Source organism: Pelodiscus sinensis, chromosome 3 (assembly GCF_049634645.1).
Source record: "Pelodiscus sinensis isolate JC-2024 chromosome 3, ASM4963464v1, whole genome shotgun sequence".
NCBI classification, from domain to species: Eukaryota; Metazoa; Chordata; order Testudines; family Trionychidae; genus Pelodiscus; species Pelodiscus sinensis.
The window spans coordinates 113,502,596-113,520,088 of record NC_134713.1 but is presented as its reverse complement, the minus strand read 5'-3'; the positions used below and the strand labels follow the sequence as shown (position 1 = coordinate 113,520,088).

The following is a 17,493-nucleotide window of genomic DNA, read 5'->3' as shown; positions in this document are numbered from 1 at the left end:
TTTTTAAATCAGTCTCTTTTTTTAATTGAGTTCATTTTCCTACTGATTATACTTTAGTTAATACTGCTATCTGCATCTAAACTTAACAGTTACAATATGGAAGGAAAATGAGCTGCTTTTAACTCCATCTTGAACAGAACAATTTGGTTTCTTTTAACTCTGCACATTTTTTAAATTATTGAAGCTTTCTAAATTATAAATGAATAACAGTTTTTCTCTTGTTTTTGTGCAGAATCAGATTCAGTACCTCAAGCAAGTCCAGCAGCCCAGTGTTGCCCAACTGAGATCAACAATGGTGGACCCAGCCATCAACTTGTTTTTCCTAAAAATGAAAGGTGAACTGGAACAGACTAAAGACAAACTGGAACAAGCCCAAAATGAACTGAGTGCCTGGAAATTTACGCCTGATAGGTAAACAAAACAAATACTCCCCAGTCAAGACTTCCCTGACAGTCCCACTGCGAGAATGCTATGGTGGGACAGCCAAGTACTCGTTTCCACACCAAGACTCAGACGTTTTGAGCCAAAAAGCCACATTTTTTTATACTGTCCAGCTTGTAATGCTTAATGTAAAACTTACCAGATGAACCTTGTGTTTCAGCTTTTTTCTCCCCCTTTGCTTCAGAGGCCTGATGACGTCGGACTATTCTGAAGAAGTGGCCACCTCAGAATATTTTTCCTTTCTAGAACATGTAGAACATGCAAAGTGGTTCTATTTGAAGAAATAGAGGGAGAAACAGAAGTCTTAAGTCTGTGGCACACTGTGTCTACAGACAGTTTGGAGGAGAGAACCTAGCGATTTTAAATCCTGAATTGAACATGTAAAATTCCAGTAAAATGTAAAAATGGAATATGCTTCGCTCTTAACCTTGAGCCTAGTGACGTAGAGACACTGTAAGTCAGTTTTGCCAATAAGACTGTGGACTTCCTGCTTGTTCACTGAACTGCTGGGTCAAAACTCAATGAGGTGAATTTTTCATTAAAGAGTTTATTTGCTAACCAACTTTGAATAGCCATGACAGAGTGCTATTTCACATTGCATCAGCACTAGTGTACACTTTTGATTGACTGTTTAGCACTTAGGCTCTATAGCATTTCACGGAGCCTTAAGTCAATATGGTTTTAAATTATGGATTTGTTCTCTGGATGGTTGATACTACTGTGGATTCTTAAAATTAGGACTGTACAAAAATATAGGTAATATCTAATTGCAGGTTTTAAATTATTTGAAGCAATATTTATTTTCACAACTAGAGTGTATGATGAGGAAAACTAGTTGTGATAAGTATTTCACTGCATATTTCTATGCAGAAAAATGAGAATTTTTCTAATCTTCTATTCTAAGAAACTATCTCAAATGCTTCATATATAAGGTATCCATAATGGCACCTGTCTTCAGTGTTGGTGTGAGGTATCTTTTGTTTCATTGTATGCCTGTTTTTTGTATTACATTTCTATATAAAATGTGCCTTGAAAGAGTTGTTAACATAGAGTTTAAGGAATATCAGTGATTATACTATTGTATTGTGAAACTTCTTTGGGAATGAACGAGAATGTTACCTTTTAAGATGTCTCGTTCTCTGAAAAGAGAGAGAAGACAATATTCTCTTAAGAGAAAAACTTAAAAGCATGCACCCTTCTGGCTGGAATCAATCAGGAGCTTTGCTGCTCAAATACAGATGCTTTTTTGTAATGTTATCCCAAGTTGTCTGCAAGAATAGTAATATGGCATAGCTCAGATTACGTGTTTGGGATGTGTAAGTGTGCAGAGAAATGTGAAATTATGTGGACTGGTATAGTGCTCATGTATTTTAGCCAATTAGTTTATCAGAACAATAGTGTTCTAGATAATGAAGTAAACCGGGCACTATTTCATCACTCCATCCAACACTATGAAAAGTTCAGTGTAACCAGGACTTTACAAAAAACAAAACAAAAAGCAACCCTAAAACTAAACCCCAGAATCTGCCAGTCCAGATTTATAAAAGGTATTTTAAAGTGAGAGAACTGCTTATTATTCAAAATGAAGTTTTCATTAAGATCACTTACATTTGAACTCTTCACTTCACTTAAGTATCTTAAGCTGTATGCTTTTTGTGTAGGTAACAATAAGCCTCACTAGTGGATTTACATCAAAAGAACACAAACCTTCACAATCTTAACTTTTAAAAAATATCATACATATATTTGAACCTACCTTGTGGTAGAAGTATTATTTAAGACTTTAATGATCTAGTATCCAAAGGTAAGATTTGCATTAATGAACAATTGTCAGTGTTTTACCAAGTAACTTGAAAGTATTATTTACTATAATATGCAGTAAAAACTACTCATGCTAATTTGCTTGGTTAGCGTGGGGTTAACTTGGAGTTTATAAATTTATTAATATATTTCGAAACAGGATGCAAAATTGTCCTCTGGCTCAAAATATGCTGTGTCACTAAGGTGACAGATGTTTCTTATCACTTTGTCTTAATTTCAAACAGAAGTATTTAGGCATTTTTTTTGTTCATTTTTTATATAGTCTTGGGGAGGAGGAGGCATGTTGTATTTAAAAGTAAGTGATAAAAGAGAACTGAACAATATTCCCAAATTCAAATTCTGTGTAATCTGAGTGTAAATCATGGTGCAAATGTATAAATATTATATATGTTCAGGAAATAGAATGTAAGGAATCAACAGTATTTCTAGGTTGTTTAAATATTTTGGGAACTCTTCTATTTGTCATTGGGTTCATGATTTTATTTTCATTGGTAAAGGGATAATGAGTCAGATGGCTAAAGCTATAAAAGGTTTGTAGAAATTTTCATTTATCCTTTCATTAGGAACAGTTTCCTGTTATTGTCCTGTCCTCCTTGTGATAACCGCTCTTATTTCATGGCACCTCATTTCATGTTTGAAAGGGTTGATGTTCTCCTTCAAAACCTGAAAGTATTCTGAACTAACACAACACATCTGCTCCAGTCCCCTTGCAAAGTCCAAGTTTAGCATCGAGCCTGGGACTTCATTGTAGTAGATGCGCATACAGCATTATTCTTGCTGACCAATGTTTAGAGATGGGAAGGATTGAGTGGTTTTATTAAGCTATTTTAATCACCATTGATGCATTCAGTACATACTACACATTTTTGTTTAAATAAAATACCAGCAGAAACTTCACTCATACGAAGTTTACTGCTAAAGATGTTGGTCTTTTGAAATTTAACAGCTTTCATTTTTACAGGTGTTTTAATATGTGGTCACATGAATTTGTTAAACATACAGTTGCAAAACCTGGTTCTGAGATTTGAATCAGAATTATTTCAAGATATACTGCCTTTGATATTCTTGCATGTGTGTTTATCTTTACATAATTCAACATGCAAGGTAGGTTTGATCAAACTAATGCAAAATGTTTGGACAGTCTTAAGGGGGAAAAATAAATTGCATTATAGGTAACTGTGCAAATTCCTATACGGGTAATAAAAAGAAAGGTTTGTGGCAGGAACAGACACGGTGAAGAAATTAGCAGGCACTCTAGAATGGTATAAAGTTTCTGAGGTTGTTATGGTGCATGCTGTTAAATGCAACAGTTGGCAATGACTGCTACAAAACATTTACATGATTATGAACTTTAAACTTTTTGAAATCGATAGTGGTAATAAATACAGAATAAAAAGCCTACCAGTAGCAGGAACTTGGAAATGGCTAAATCCTGGCGTAGGCCTGTCTTTCACGATATCTGTCAGTTAGTTAAGTCCAAAGTGATCATAGTTTACACAGAATAAATATCCCATAGAATATTTTTACCTTAAATTGTATTACTTGTATTGTATTAGGTCAGCACAACTCTAAGCTTCAAGGACTTGGCATTGGACATCACATCAAGATAAAGAACAGGTTGCTGCATTAAGCAGATATTCCAGGATTTTACACAACCAGATTCCTTCTGGAGCAGCCCATCTGAAAAATGTGGGAGAGTCAGTTGGAAGACTTTAAATGGGACAGAGATGGCAGATCTCTTAATCTGAAGTGTTAAAAGCTTGAATGCTTAATAGTATTAATTTGAGAGATGATTTGAAGTGACTCTTGGATGAGGTTTTTCTGGTGAGAGCTGTGGTTGTGAAGCATACTAGCAATTTTTTTACCTTCTTAATATACAAAATTTCATTCTGCCTTTGTAATCTTATTACACGATCTCAAGCTGACCTCCTCAGGCTTGTTACCCACTACAAGTCCTGAAGTTCAGTAACAAACATGATGAACTCTGTTTTTTCCAGAGCTTTCATTTCCTGTGATAGAGGACTGATTCATTATATGTGTTGCTGAACCTCAAGGAAGGCAAAATGTGTTTGGTTGCTTTTCTAGCTTTGGTAGACCAACAGTGTTAAGAGCTTTTTAGCTATCAATTTTATTCTGTTATGAAATACATTATTGCCTATATATTAATTTGCATACTAGTTCCTATAATGCTCTACATTGCAGTTTTAACATGAAGATTTAAGATGTGCATGTGTTCCTGATTTTACAAAAAGCAGAATGTCAAATCTGCTTTTTTCCCCACTAAATATTTTTTGATCTGATGTTGTCTTGGCTTTTGATCGCCAACCATTCTTAAAAGGACACTGAACCTCCCTGCTGTCTTGTGTTTTTAAGCTCCATTTTCCATTATCTCCCCTTACATTCTCTGAAAGACAAAAAGGAGGAGCTGACTGTAGGTGCTGGGAAAACAAGCAATGTAATTGTAGTAAAAAGTGCAAATTAAGGAAAACTACAAATATTTAATCATTCAGGTACATTAAGAAATACGTCACGCTGATCAAAAAAATGAAATTCAGTCTCCCAACCTGACTGTAAAAAAGTTCAATAGTAATAAAATACTTCTAGTACATTAAGCAAAAAAGCATTTTTAACATTTTAACTTGCTGTTAGATTACCAAGTGCATACTTAATCTTTTTTTCTTCCTTTGAGAATGGACAAATGCCAAATTCTGTCTTGATAGTCCAGATGTCAAGTAATCAAAGGTTGTGGCCATATTTACAGTAATAGAATTTGCCTTTCACTTTTATGGAACAGCAACAGAAGATCAGCAGACATTGGAACAGTATGTGGTAACTATAGGGAGACTTTCTGCTATGACAATTACCTTGAGGGCACAATGTTCCTTAAATTTTGACATGCAGAAATGGCATCTCCTAGCTCTTATAATTGTAACTGAGGAAGATTGCAGAAAGTTTTATTTTCATTTTGTGATAGATGGCTCTTTCCTTTGCAGCCAAACAGGCAAAAAGTTAATGGCGAAGTGTCGAATGCTTATCCAGGAGAATCAAGAGCTTGGAAGGCAGCTGTCACAAGGACGCATTGCACAGCTTGAGGCAGAGCTGGCTTTACAGAAGAAATATAGTGAGGAACTAAAAAGCAGTCAGGATGGTAAGGGTTTTTTAAGAAAAATGGAAATTGCCTTGCATTTGCACTGGCTTAATTATTTAATCTACTGATCATGTGGATATTGTAAATTCTTTCATTTCCTGACCACTTGAAACACTTTTTCCTTTCCCAGAATTAAAGGGACAGTGTCAGATTAAATACCTTGTGTTGATACTGGTTGTCTTAGATCATTAAAATGAAAAAGTCATTCCTAACTTTACTATTTATGATGGGGTATGTGTATGCCATTTTAGGGTAGAGAATGAAACCATTTCATATTTTGGGTCTTAACACACTACAAATACTGAACGGTTAAATCTAAAACTCTTTTTAAAAATGCCATGCAAATATTAATGGAATGTTTTCTAGTCAAATGTGTCTCTCAATTTGATAAACACAGACTTTAACAATACCTAAAATCATTACAAATGTTCTCTGTGATCTTTGTTTCAGTGACTGGTTTTTATGCAATTGTTCTGTAATGTTCACAATCCAAATATTGAAGCGCATTTTTTAATGTCTGAATCTGCAAGAGATACTACTTGTAAACTAATTTTCTCCATAGTTGAAATGAAGGAAAAAATTCTCTACTAAATTTTCAGCCTTAACGGTTGTTTGTAACATGGGTAAGGAATTGTTTTTAAACATATTGCCCCAACAGTGACTCTCCAATAGATATTATTTGTAAAATATTTAAAGTTTGGGATTTAAGTCTGACCCTGTGTTCCTGAAACCGGTTATGAAAAAGCAAAACTAGAAATCCAACAGGACTATGTGGATTTTGACTAATATAACCTGTATCTAGTTAACAGTTTGTGTAAGGCTATCACAGCATCAGAGAGCATGATTTTTACCTGACCTCTCAGTTCTACCCTTCAGAAGGTGGAGGTAGAACTGTGTGCCCTAGGCTATGTCTACACTGAAGAGCTTTTCCGGGATACCAGAAGTATCCCGGAAAAGCTCTGCCACATCCAAGGAACATGTCTGCTTTTTTGGAACAGTTTCCAAAAAAGCAGATGTGTTCTTTCAGCATCCTTGTATTCCTCATTGTATTAGGAATAATGGATGTTTCAAAAGAGGAGGTTTCTCTGAAATTTGGCCCCATGTAGATGGGTCAAATGCCAGAAAAGCCTCTTCCAGGAAAAAAAAAGCAGAAAAAGATACGCAAATTGCAGTTCACAATTTGCATAATCTTTTTCCAGTATAACTCTGCAGTCTTGACATAACCCTACTTTGCAACTGGGCCTGGATATAACCAGGACCTTGCAGCCCAAGACTGAGTGGCTTTTGCTGGTACCTACAGTGAGAGCCATGTGATCCTGCCCAATGATTGCAGCCTGCCTCGCAGCTTCTCAAGGTGCTTTGTCCTCCAGTTGTGCCCATGACTTGTAGGGGCTGCAGTTGGAGCCAGGCACCACTGTCCCACAGCTACAGATGGCTGTGGGGTGGGGGTTGTGTGCCTGCCATTGCTGTGCCACCCCCACTGTGGTTAATGGAGCTGTGGCTGTGACCCTCAGCATGGCAGGGAGCTCAGCCTGTCAGTCCTTCCCCATGAGACTCCATTCCTCTCCCCTACATAGCTCTGCCATAGTTATTTTTATTAAAAAGGCCTGGACATATCACACCCTCTGTAAACTTTTGTTAGGTCACAGGCAGCAATCTGACTCATTTTTACTTAAAAACAAAACAAAAAAAATCCATTATAAAATCTTAGCCTTATTTATGTGACATGATGTACTTGTTCTTGAAGATAGGATTATACATTTCCTTTTGTGAGGATACTTTTCCTGAATTCCTCTAGACATGTAGAATTGCATAAAGTTTCTACAACTGGCATCAATTTCCAGTAACACATTGTAATCAAGAGTACCTTTTTGGTTCCCCAAATTAATGTGTTAAACTACCCAACTGACTTTTTTTCTTTTTAATTTTATTAATTGGTAATTTAAAACAATGAAAGCAAATGATATTTTAAGAATTACCACTGATATATTTAATCTTGAATATAGTGCAATGTTACAAGTTCCAGAGTGATTTTCAAAGTAACCATTGGGGGTATGAGCACACCCTTTTTGTGGAACCAAATGTTCTAAGTGAAGTTATAGAAGTCCTGAGACTTTAATCAGCCCACAATTCTGTTTTCTTCTACCCTGACCATTTCCTTTCTATTTTTTAAGTTTTTTGTGTAGTTGCAAATAATATGAGTTAAGAGTTCTAAAGTCCTTTGCTTATAAATCATCAAAATAAAGTAATATAGACTGCATGCTTTGCTTGGTCATCTTATAATGTGCGGCTTAATGTAAAAAAAAAAAAAAGACCAAATATTGCATTGTAGGATTCAAATAAAATTTGCTCAGTTTACAAATACACTTTTTTCCTTTCCCCAAGTCCTAGTATTGCAACCTCAATCCAAGCTATGAGAGGCAAGCTGTTTTTGTTATATATCCATACTACAATTTTATGGTTGGAATTGGTTAACAGTTCTGTTAATGATGTGTAAGTCATACTGGAATCCATCTCCTGTTGTACTACTTATGCAGGGTTGAAAGGACAAAAAATAATTAACACTTATTCTGAATCATTAGTTTACTGACAGTAACTACGTGTAGCCCATATCTTGTATAAGAATGTGTTTTTGTCACTTTAACTAAACTAATTACTAAACTGTTGTATCTGGAAGTTGTTTACTTGCAGTATATTGCCCACTAATCAGCTATGTCCCAGCATGTATTTCTACATCCTCCCTTTCTCCAAGAATGGATTTCTCCACACTCCCACCCAGTAGCTATTTTTAAAAAGTGCAAATGGCATTGGGAAGGAATTCTAAGGGTTTCTTCCATACAAAATATTGCTTCATCATACATTTTGCAGATTCAGCAGCTGAAAATACAGACCTATAGGAACCTTGGCATACAAACCTTTAGTAATAACTTTGCTTGGATTTATTTTAACTGCCTGAGAATCCAGATGTGAACTATTAAATGTGTCCTCCAATGTGTTTTCTCTATATAGAATTGAATGACTTCATCATCCAGCTTGATGAGGAGGTAGAGGGTATGCAGAGTACCATTTTGGTTCTCCAGCAGCAGTTAAAGGAGACTCGCCAGCAGTTGGCTCAGTTCCAGCAGCAGCAGTCCCAGGCCTCAGCCCCAGGTACCAGCAGGACTCCATCTTCTGAGCCTACAGACCAGGGAGAGGCTGTAGGTAAAGATTGCAGCCGTCTGGCTAACGGACCGAGTAACGGCAGCTCTTCCCACCAGAGGACGTCTGGGCCTGGATTTTATAGGGAGGGTAGTGGTACAGAAGATGATTTCCCAGCATCTCCAGGGAATGGTAATAAGCTCTCCAACCACTCTGAAGATAGAACTGTCAGAGGAGGTTGTAGCTACATAAACCAACTAAGTACTGGGTATGAAAGTGTAGACTCTCCCACTGGCAGTGAAAATTCACTCACTCACCACTCAAATGACACAGACTCGAATCATGATCCTCAAGAGGAGAAAACAGTGAGCATGAAAGGTAACAGAACTGCGGGTTCTCGTCATGTTCAGAATGGTTTGGACTCCAATGTAAATGTCCAAGGTTCAGTTTTGTAACCTTTTTTTTTTCTGCAACACTTTTATACAGTGTCATTCAAATTGGGAGAGGATACTGTCCAGAAACCATTTAAATTAGTGCATACTTGTCACAGTTTTGCCTTTTTGTGGGTTTTTTTGCTTCAATACCTCTGCCACTTTGGAAATTTTAACAGTTAATTACGTTGAATGTTGCTAAAAGGACATTTGTGTAGGCTCAAGTTATTTTTATATGAGTTAATGTGAAGTTGAAATGGAAATTATTTCCACAAATTATAAATGATGTCTGTACAAATCTGTGTATATCTAGAACATGTGCTGTGTAAGGGCATTCTTACTCATTGTTATACTTACACCACATTCAAAATTTGTCATACTAGCTGTGGCTTATGATTGCCAAGTTTGCCCAGTACAGTAGTTTTATCACTAAAAGATGGACTTGTTGAAGGAGTCCTGTAGTAGTTCCAGTGTTAATTACAGTTTTTTCCACCATACATCTGTGCATTTCTCCTTAGGTGACTGAATGTTTAAGAAGTTTGTGTGCATAGTTACTCAGTTTTTAAGAACTGTTGTATCCTGTTTATGCATATTGCTCTGTGACTCCGATATTATCTTACCTGTACTGACCAAACCTAAATAAAGACTTTTAATAATGTAATTTATTTTAGTCTGCATTGGTTTCATATGATGTATTTACATACAGTGCATTTTACTGTACATGTTTTCTGTTGATTTGCCCACTTCCAATCTACATAGTAAAAAATATGCTGAAGACTCACCTTTGAGACCTACTGTGGCATTTTATTTCAATAAATAAAAATAAGTTCTTGTAGTTTAATTCCAGATTGGTTTGGTGTCTGGTGGTGCTTAGTTTGTAAATACTATAAAAGATGAAGATATTAAGTTAGTTACGATCTTGTTATAACTAACTTTGTTGTTTAAAGCAAATATTAAACTGCTTCAAAATATATCACACTTTATATTTTCAGCTACACTGTATTGGTGAAATACAGTGGCTTGTTACAAGCTCTTCAGCACCTGGATTTGTGGTGACATCTTTAAAGGTAAAATCAAAGCAATTTAAAAAGTATATCACATGCTATAAGGTGAGTTTAAGGATCAAATAGAATTAGGAACCAAAGTGATTTAGCTATATAATGATACAAATGGGTATTTTTATTAACAAACCTTCAAGCACCAGACCGATAACTTTTACACTGTACATAGCTGAGGCAGCAAAAGTGCTGCCAGCTTAAGCCTACTTGTGGAAGCACTGGCACTTTTATGATAAAGCAGTATTGTAAGCTATTAAAAGATGGTTTTCAAAATCTACATTAGTTACTATTCTCTACAATCAATTTTACTAAATTCTTATAAGAATAAACATTTGTTTTGTTTGGTACTGTAGACTACTCTGGACTCAGGACTCTACACTCAAGTTAGTCCACTACAGCAACATCCAAGAAATGGGTATGGAGATAAAATGCCATTAAACAAAACCATTTATGTCAGGGCTACTCAACTTTGGAAGTCCCAGGGGGCCACAATGATACTCACAGCACATGCCAACGGCCACAACTTAAGTGTGGTTGCAAATATATACAAATAGCTTCTTTCACCCTGACAGGAATGAATACAAAGCACTTCCCACAATGCCCCAGTGCTCCTGGCAACTCCTCCCTGGGGACTAGAAACACCGACACCCTGTACATGTCTGTTCCAGCCAGCCCGTCTGCTTGAATCTTTCAATGCTCACCCCAGTTGGGCGATACCTTGCTGTTGTGGAGCATGTTTCCAGTAGAGGCCAAAGGATCCCAACCAGGGGCCGCGTGTTGAGCCCTGTGTAAACCCAAACCGCACCGCAGGCCGCAAACAAACAGGCCGCATGCGGCCAGTGGGCTACGTGTTGAGTAGCCCTGATTTATGTAATAGCCTGCAGTATTCCAGTAGACATTCACATGAAATACAGTAGAGCTCAATAAATGAGTTAAAAGCCATTTCAGATATTCAATCTGCATTGAATCTCAGTAGTACTTTTGTGGCTTCATGGGTAACTTTTTTTTTCTTCCCTGGTATCTGCATATTTCACAGCAACAGGAAAGCTGCAGGTAAACAGTAACATTGACCGCACAGTACCATCAAATGTTCAGAGTAAATACAGGAAAAGGTAGTATTTTCATATTACATTCAAATTACAGCAATGTATGTTTGTAATTGATTTTTTCAAATGTGATTTTAAAAACTTTGTCCCTTATGTAGTTATCTACTTTGTAAAACAAGGCATTCTGATTTTGAATATTTAAGTGAAAATTTTAACTGCCAGTTCACATTTTAAATCTTAGTATAAAAATGGTATGTTAAAATTCACTTATGGAAAAAAGACTGGAAGAGTAGTTTGGTAGCATTTAGGCTCTTTCTATTCTAAGGTGGATAATTTTTATACAACTGGTAAGTTGGCTGAGTAACCTTTGGCATAGAAAATTAAGTTAATTGCTATTCAAATACTGTACCCATTAAAATCATTTTCCTCTATTCTCCACTTGCTATAATGTTGTGTTCCAATGTCCAGAGTTCAGATAAATAAAAATTAATATCTAGCCTATACATTTTTTGGGGGGGGGGGGGGAATTCTGCACTCATGTCAATGGGATAAAAATTATACTGTTTTGCTAAATGCTTGCTTATTGGAACACATTTGTCAGAATGCAGCATAAGTAGGAGTAAATACAGTAGTGTAAGAGACTGGCTAAGCAGTTTGAATATTATGTATAGATATCTAAATGGTCATAACTAGCGTGTTTAATAAATATTTCCCTAAATTTACACAATTAAGTACATTAAACATCAAGTAATATCCCTGTGTGTGCTCCACTTCAGGTGTTGATATGTCTTTGATTGGAGACTTTTTCATAGCAGTGCCTGTTCTGCACTTTCACTCCAGCCATCCTTGTACCAACATCTTTAGTTGTGAAGGATGTTAATGAACACAACAGACATCACACAAGGTATATGCCCTATGAGAGAGACCAAAAGCAACTCAACCAATTTCATCTCTAGAGCTATTCTTTAGCAACTCTATGCTTTTGGATTGCAAATTACCAAGCTTTGATAATGAAATATAACCACACCCATTGAGGAAAACTTAAATCATTTTATTGAACATTAGAAGAAGTGAGTATTACCTGCGAAAGCTCATAACAGACTAACACATTAGCTACTTTTCTAATGCCATAATAGTTGAGGGTCAACTCTAGCAAGAGTCTTATTGCAGGCTACAGCTGTTTGGGTTTCCTAGGGAACTTCAAAATACTGTTGAAAATACTCCTTTTGATGGATTTAAATTCAAGTCCACCAAAGAATCCTTCCATACTTTGACAGATTCTAGGGCTACGCTCAGGTTATTTGCCATATACATACATGCCTGCAAACAAAAGAAAATCTAGCAGGTAACAAATAGCACAGAGAGCTTATCCAGTTCAGATCTTAATATACCAAACACCTTCTGAACTAACACAGATACTACCTACCACAACTGCTATTATAATCTACCTGTCCCCTTCATCTTGGTTTAGTCATAGGTCTGGAACTGCCCCACCTCTAGAATCTTTATCTGTACTAGTCCACCTCACTCTCTTCAGAATAGGGATAGGCAAGACAGTTTCCTGCACAGAAGCAGATTATGGGTTTTGGAGGCAATGACCTCTGGTTACTCCTGTCCATTTCATCTCCATCCTCTCTGCCCACATTCCAGCCCCTTCCTGTCTCAACAGATGATTGTAAAATAGATTCCTAAATTGGAAAGTCATTTCTCCTCTATGCAGGGGAAAGCAGTTCCACACTAGCACAGAGGGAAGGGATTCTCTTCCCACTGTGTTTTGGTCTCCAAAAAGAATGGGATGGAGACTGATACTAGATTTCAGACTCTTGAACACATGTGATATTTGAGAAATTCACAATGGTAACCTTTACAGCTGAGATTCCAGTGTCAAGATTCCGTGGATTTGTTTGTAGCCCTCAAGTTTTAGGATTGATTTTTTTTTTCACATTACAATTTGCCTCTTCCACAAGAAGTTACTTCATTTTATTGTCAACTAGGACCACTTCCACTAGCAAGTGCTTTGCTTTAGCCTCTCCTTTTCCTCAAGAGCATTCTATAAAATCATGACAGTGATGGCTCACCTACATTGACTTATAATAATAGTCCTCTAACCATGACAATTAGCTCTTCAAGGGCCAGTTATATAACAAAGTCACTTTGTTCCAAGTGAAGTAGATAGACTTCATAGGGGTTTTCTTTGACTGTGGTGACAGCCAGAACTTACCTTTCCTTGGAATCTAACAAACCACATATCTATGGTGCAAGTAAGTACCCATATATTGGCAAAAAGTTGTGTTTAATTGCTAGGTTGTATGACAGCTTGTACTTCCATAACTCAACACTTCAGATTTATATCTTTGCTGCTTCTAGGGGTGACTCAGTCATCTATATTTTAAAAAATAAAACCTAGTCTAAACAAGCTTGTGACTGTCCCTTACCAAGTAACGAATTCACTTAATCGGTCAAAGGATCCCTCAAGTTTATGCAGACATCTTTCCCACCCATGGTGCTCCCACTGCAAAAAAACTCACATCCGGGATGAGAAAAACCAGGGAACTCCAGTTAAAAATGATGCACCTAGAGAAAACCGGTCATCCAGCTTCCGACCCAGAGCACACCACACCGCCCACTCAACCATCCCCTGGTGTGCTATTGGAGAGAGGGGCTCCCACCAAGTCAAGCCCAAAGGACCATGACAGGGGTCAGGTGCCCAAGAAGAGGTCCCGCTCTTCCTCAGGGACTGATTCCGCCTCGAAGAAATGCTCTCTCCAGAAAAAAACTGCCTCATCACCGACACCATCGAAGGTGCCAGAAAACCATGCAGCTAGCGAATCCGGCACCAAGAGCCAAGACCCTAAGGAGAAGGCATGCTCCTCCTCCAAGGCATCAACAGAGGCCAAACGCAAAACCTTGTCAGCATCGATCAAGGCACCATCGGCACCAGCCATGGTACCAACCATACCATGCTCAGCACCAAGCACTGCCATGCTCCCTCCAACTTTAACGTTGGCATCAAGCAAATATTTCACATTGGCAGGCTCATAAAACAGTTGGTACCACCTCAAACTGAGCGGCCGGTGCTGCAAGTGCCACTGGTGCCCATACCACTTCCTCCTCCGCCGGTACCACAGGCATTTACTACTGTGACAGAACTCACGGTTTCCTTGATGCCAAGAACACCTTTATTCGGCACGCACCAATGGTATCCCATATACATCCAGATTCAGCCTCTCATCCACCTCCGCTACCTCAGTGCCACTTCTATCCAGTGACAATGAGGATGATGAGCCCATTCAGGCACATACACCTAGGCATTCCTCACCTAAGCCCACACAACAACCACAGCTGGTGCAACCACCACAGTGTCTCCTACCACCCATCCCACCATACTGGGACCCTTGGGCAGCCTACAGAACACAGCAGCTCAATAACCACAGCAGCCATCTCCAGCTCCTAGATCTCAAGCTCCAACAGCTGTCACCCACTCTCTCCAGTTCATGTGCAGATGTGGCTGTAATGGGCGATGACCAGATGCCCAAAAGAGAGTTGCAGATATGTTAGAGATTTCCCTTTCAGCCATGCCAGAAACCCAATATAAGCTGAGGCATACTACATGCCTTCCCCATGTGCTAAACTTGCCATCCCCATGAATGAAGTGCTCATGGACTCAGCTAAAACTATCTGGCAGACATCTGCCACAATACCTCTAACCTGTGAAAGGTCAGACCAAAAATACTACATTGCTCCCAAAGGAGCAGACTTTTTATTTTCCCACTTCACCCCAAATTTCCTGGTGGTGGATGCTATAAATTAGAGAGGCAAATAAGAAGCTACCTATGCAGTCCCTTCTGCTAGGTATTGGAAGAGATTAGACTTGATGGGCAGGAATGCATACTCATCAGCCAGCCTCCAACTCAGAATTTCCAATTATACAGCACGTCTTGCTAAACACACAATATATTTGATCATCTTACATCTTTTATTGAATTTCTCCCTATAATAAAAGAGAACAATTCATGTTAAACATTGCTTCCGTCTTCACAGCTGAGGATATGAGGGAGATTCCCAAACCTGACCCTTCCTTTGTAGGTGACAAATCTGAGGAATTGTCAGAGATTGAAGTGTCATTAGACGAGGTTTTAGAATTAATTGATAAACTTCATAGTAACAAGTCACCAGGACCAGATGGTATTCACCCAAGAGTTCTGAAAACTCAAATGTGAAATTGCAGAACTAACAACTATGGTTTATAACCTATCCTTTAAATCAGCTTCTGTACCCAATGACTGGAAGATAGCTAATGTGATGTCAATATTTAAAAAGGGCTTTAGAAGCGATCCCGACAATTACAGATCAGTAAGTCTAATGTCAGTATCAGGCAAATTGTTTGAAACAATTGTAAAGAATAAAATTGTCAGATATATAAGAACATAATTTGTTAGGCAAAAGTCAACATGATTTCTGTAAAGGGAAATCATGTCCTACTAATCTATTAGGGTATGTCTACACAGCAAAGTTATTGCAAAATAACAGCCCTTATTTCGAAATAACTTTCCTAGCATCTACACAGCCAAACTACTATTTTGAAATTAATTCGAAATAGCAGAGCGCTTATTTCAAATTTGGTAAACCTCATTCCATGAGGAAGAACACCAAATTCGAAATAGCTATTTCGAAATAAGTGCTGTGTAGACACTTATTTCGAAATAGGGGGCCTCCAGCCTTCCCAGGGCTCTGTGGTGGCCACTCTAGCCTCAACCAAGAACACTTCTCTCCCTCTCCTCCTCTCCAGAGCCCTTAACGGGGTAGATTCTGGCCACAGTGCCTGTGCCTGTTCCAAGCCTGCCAGCCCAGAGCCAGCAGTCACTGTCCCTGACCCAGTGGCCCCAAAACATGAGCCAGCAAGCCACTGGCAGCCAGCCCTCCACCGCTCCCCAGGAGCAGTCTACCAGCTCCCAGGAGCCTGCCAGGGCCCAGAGAAGGCAGGCGCCTTCCTGGCCCAGGGTGGAGATCATGGATCTTATTCAAATTTGGGCGGGATGCCCCCAACGTCCACGATCTCTGCACTAGACAGAGGAACGTGGCCATTGATGGCAGGATAGCTGCCAGCCTGACCACCAAAGGCCATATGCAAACCCAGGAGCAGGTTTGCAAGACAATCAAGTTAGTCCAGAGAGGCCCCCTGAACCCTGAGCATCCCCTTCTCCTTCTTCCCCTTCTTCCCCTTGCTTCCCCCTTCCATCTCCCTCCTCCCAGGTTTCCCCCTCCCCTCTCCCGCCTCTTTTCCCAGTCTCACCAGAGTTTCATTCCCTCCCCCCCAGTTTTGTTAAATAAAGAGAGTTTGTGTTCATGAAAATACATGTATTTTATTTGACATCAGGAAGGGGGGTTAGGGAGGGATAAGTGGAAGGACGTGAGGGAAGAATAAGGCACAAGCCCCCAGTGGGGCAGACCAGGGAGGCTCTTAGTGCTCCTCAGGGTGGAAGCTCTCCTGCAGGCCCTCCTGGATACTGACAGCCCCCCGATGGGCCTCCTGGGTGGCAGCCTGCAGAAAGTGCAGCCAGACTTGCAGCAACGTGTCCAAGAGAAGCACCAGAGTGCCCAGGGCCAGCTCTGGCTCCATGTTGGAGTGCTGTGGTGTCCTGAGTGAGGGCAATCAGAGCACGCAGAGACAAAATGCTTTGCTGTCCCTCATTGAGGTAGACAAGCAAGCAGGGAAACCTGAGAACTGGGTGTCCGGGGAGTGGGGTCCCTTTAAGCACAGGCCTCAGATAGCCTCAGGCAGCAGCACCACAGTAAGTCCTGACCTGGTGCCCTGCTGGAACTGGTTCCGGCCAGCCTTAAATGTGATTCAGCATCCAGTCAGTGTGGACGCACTATTTCGAAATAGCAAAATGCTATTTTGAAATGCATTTTGTGTGTAGATGCGTTATGTCGAAATAACATTGTAGTGTAGACATACCCTTAGAGTTCTTTGAAGGGGTCAACAAATATGTGGACAAGGGGGATCCAGTAGATATATTGTACTTAGATTTCCAGAAAGCCTTTGACAAGGTCCTTCACCAAAGGCTCTTACGTAAATTAAGTTGTCATGGGATAAGAGGGAAGAGCCTTTCATGGATTGAGAACTAGTTAAAAAACAGAAAACAAAGAGTAAGAATAAATGGTAAGTTTTCTGAGTAGAGAGAGGTAACTAGTGCTTTCCCCTAAAGACTGGCTTTGGACCAATCCTATCCAACTTATTTATAAATGATCTAGATAAAGGGGTAAACAGTAAAGTGGCAATGTTTGCAGGCAATACTAAACTGCTTAAGGTAGTTAAGACTAAAGCAGACTGAAGAACTTAAAAAAGATCTCACAAAATTAAGTGACTGGGCAACAAAATGTCAAATGAAATTTAATGTGGATAAATG

General features: G+C 39.0%; 1 protein-coding gene across 3 annotated transcripts in view; it reads left to right on the top strand.

The window, feature by feature from the left end:
- The window catches only part of WTAP (WT1 associated protein), a 41,369-nt gene extending 31,609 nt beyond the window's left edge, over positions 1 to 9,760 (top strand). For 2 of the 3 annotated variants that reach the window (XM_006115006.4, XM_006115007.4), the window contains exons 6-8: positions 233 to 411; positions 5,256 to 5,410; positions 8,420 to 9,760. In XM_006115006.4, the coding sequence (XP_006115068.1) occupies positions 233 to 411; positions 5,256 to 5,410; positions 8,420 to 9,003 (918 nt within the window). In that variant the 3' untranslated portion in view covers positions 9,004 to 9,760. Of the gene's footprint in view, positions 1 to 232; positions 412 to 625; positions 968 to 3,818; positions 4,078 to 5,255; positions 5,411 to 8,419 lie in introns of those variants that run through there. The other variant, XR_012902742.1, reaches the window with a different exon arrangement.
- The last annotated feature ends 7,733 nt before the right edge of the window (positions 9,761 to 17,493 follow it).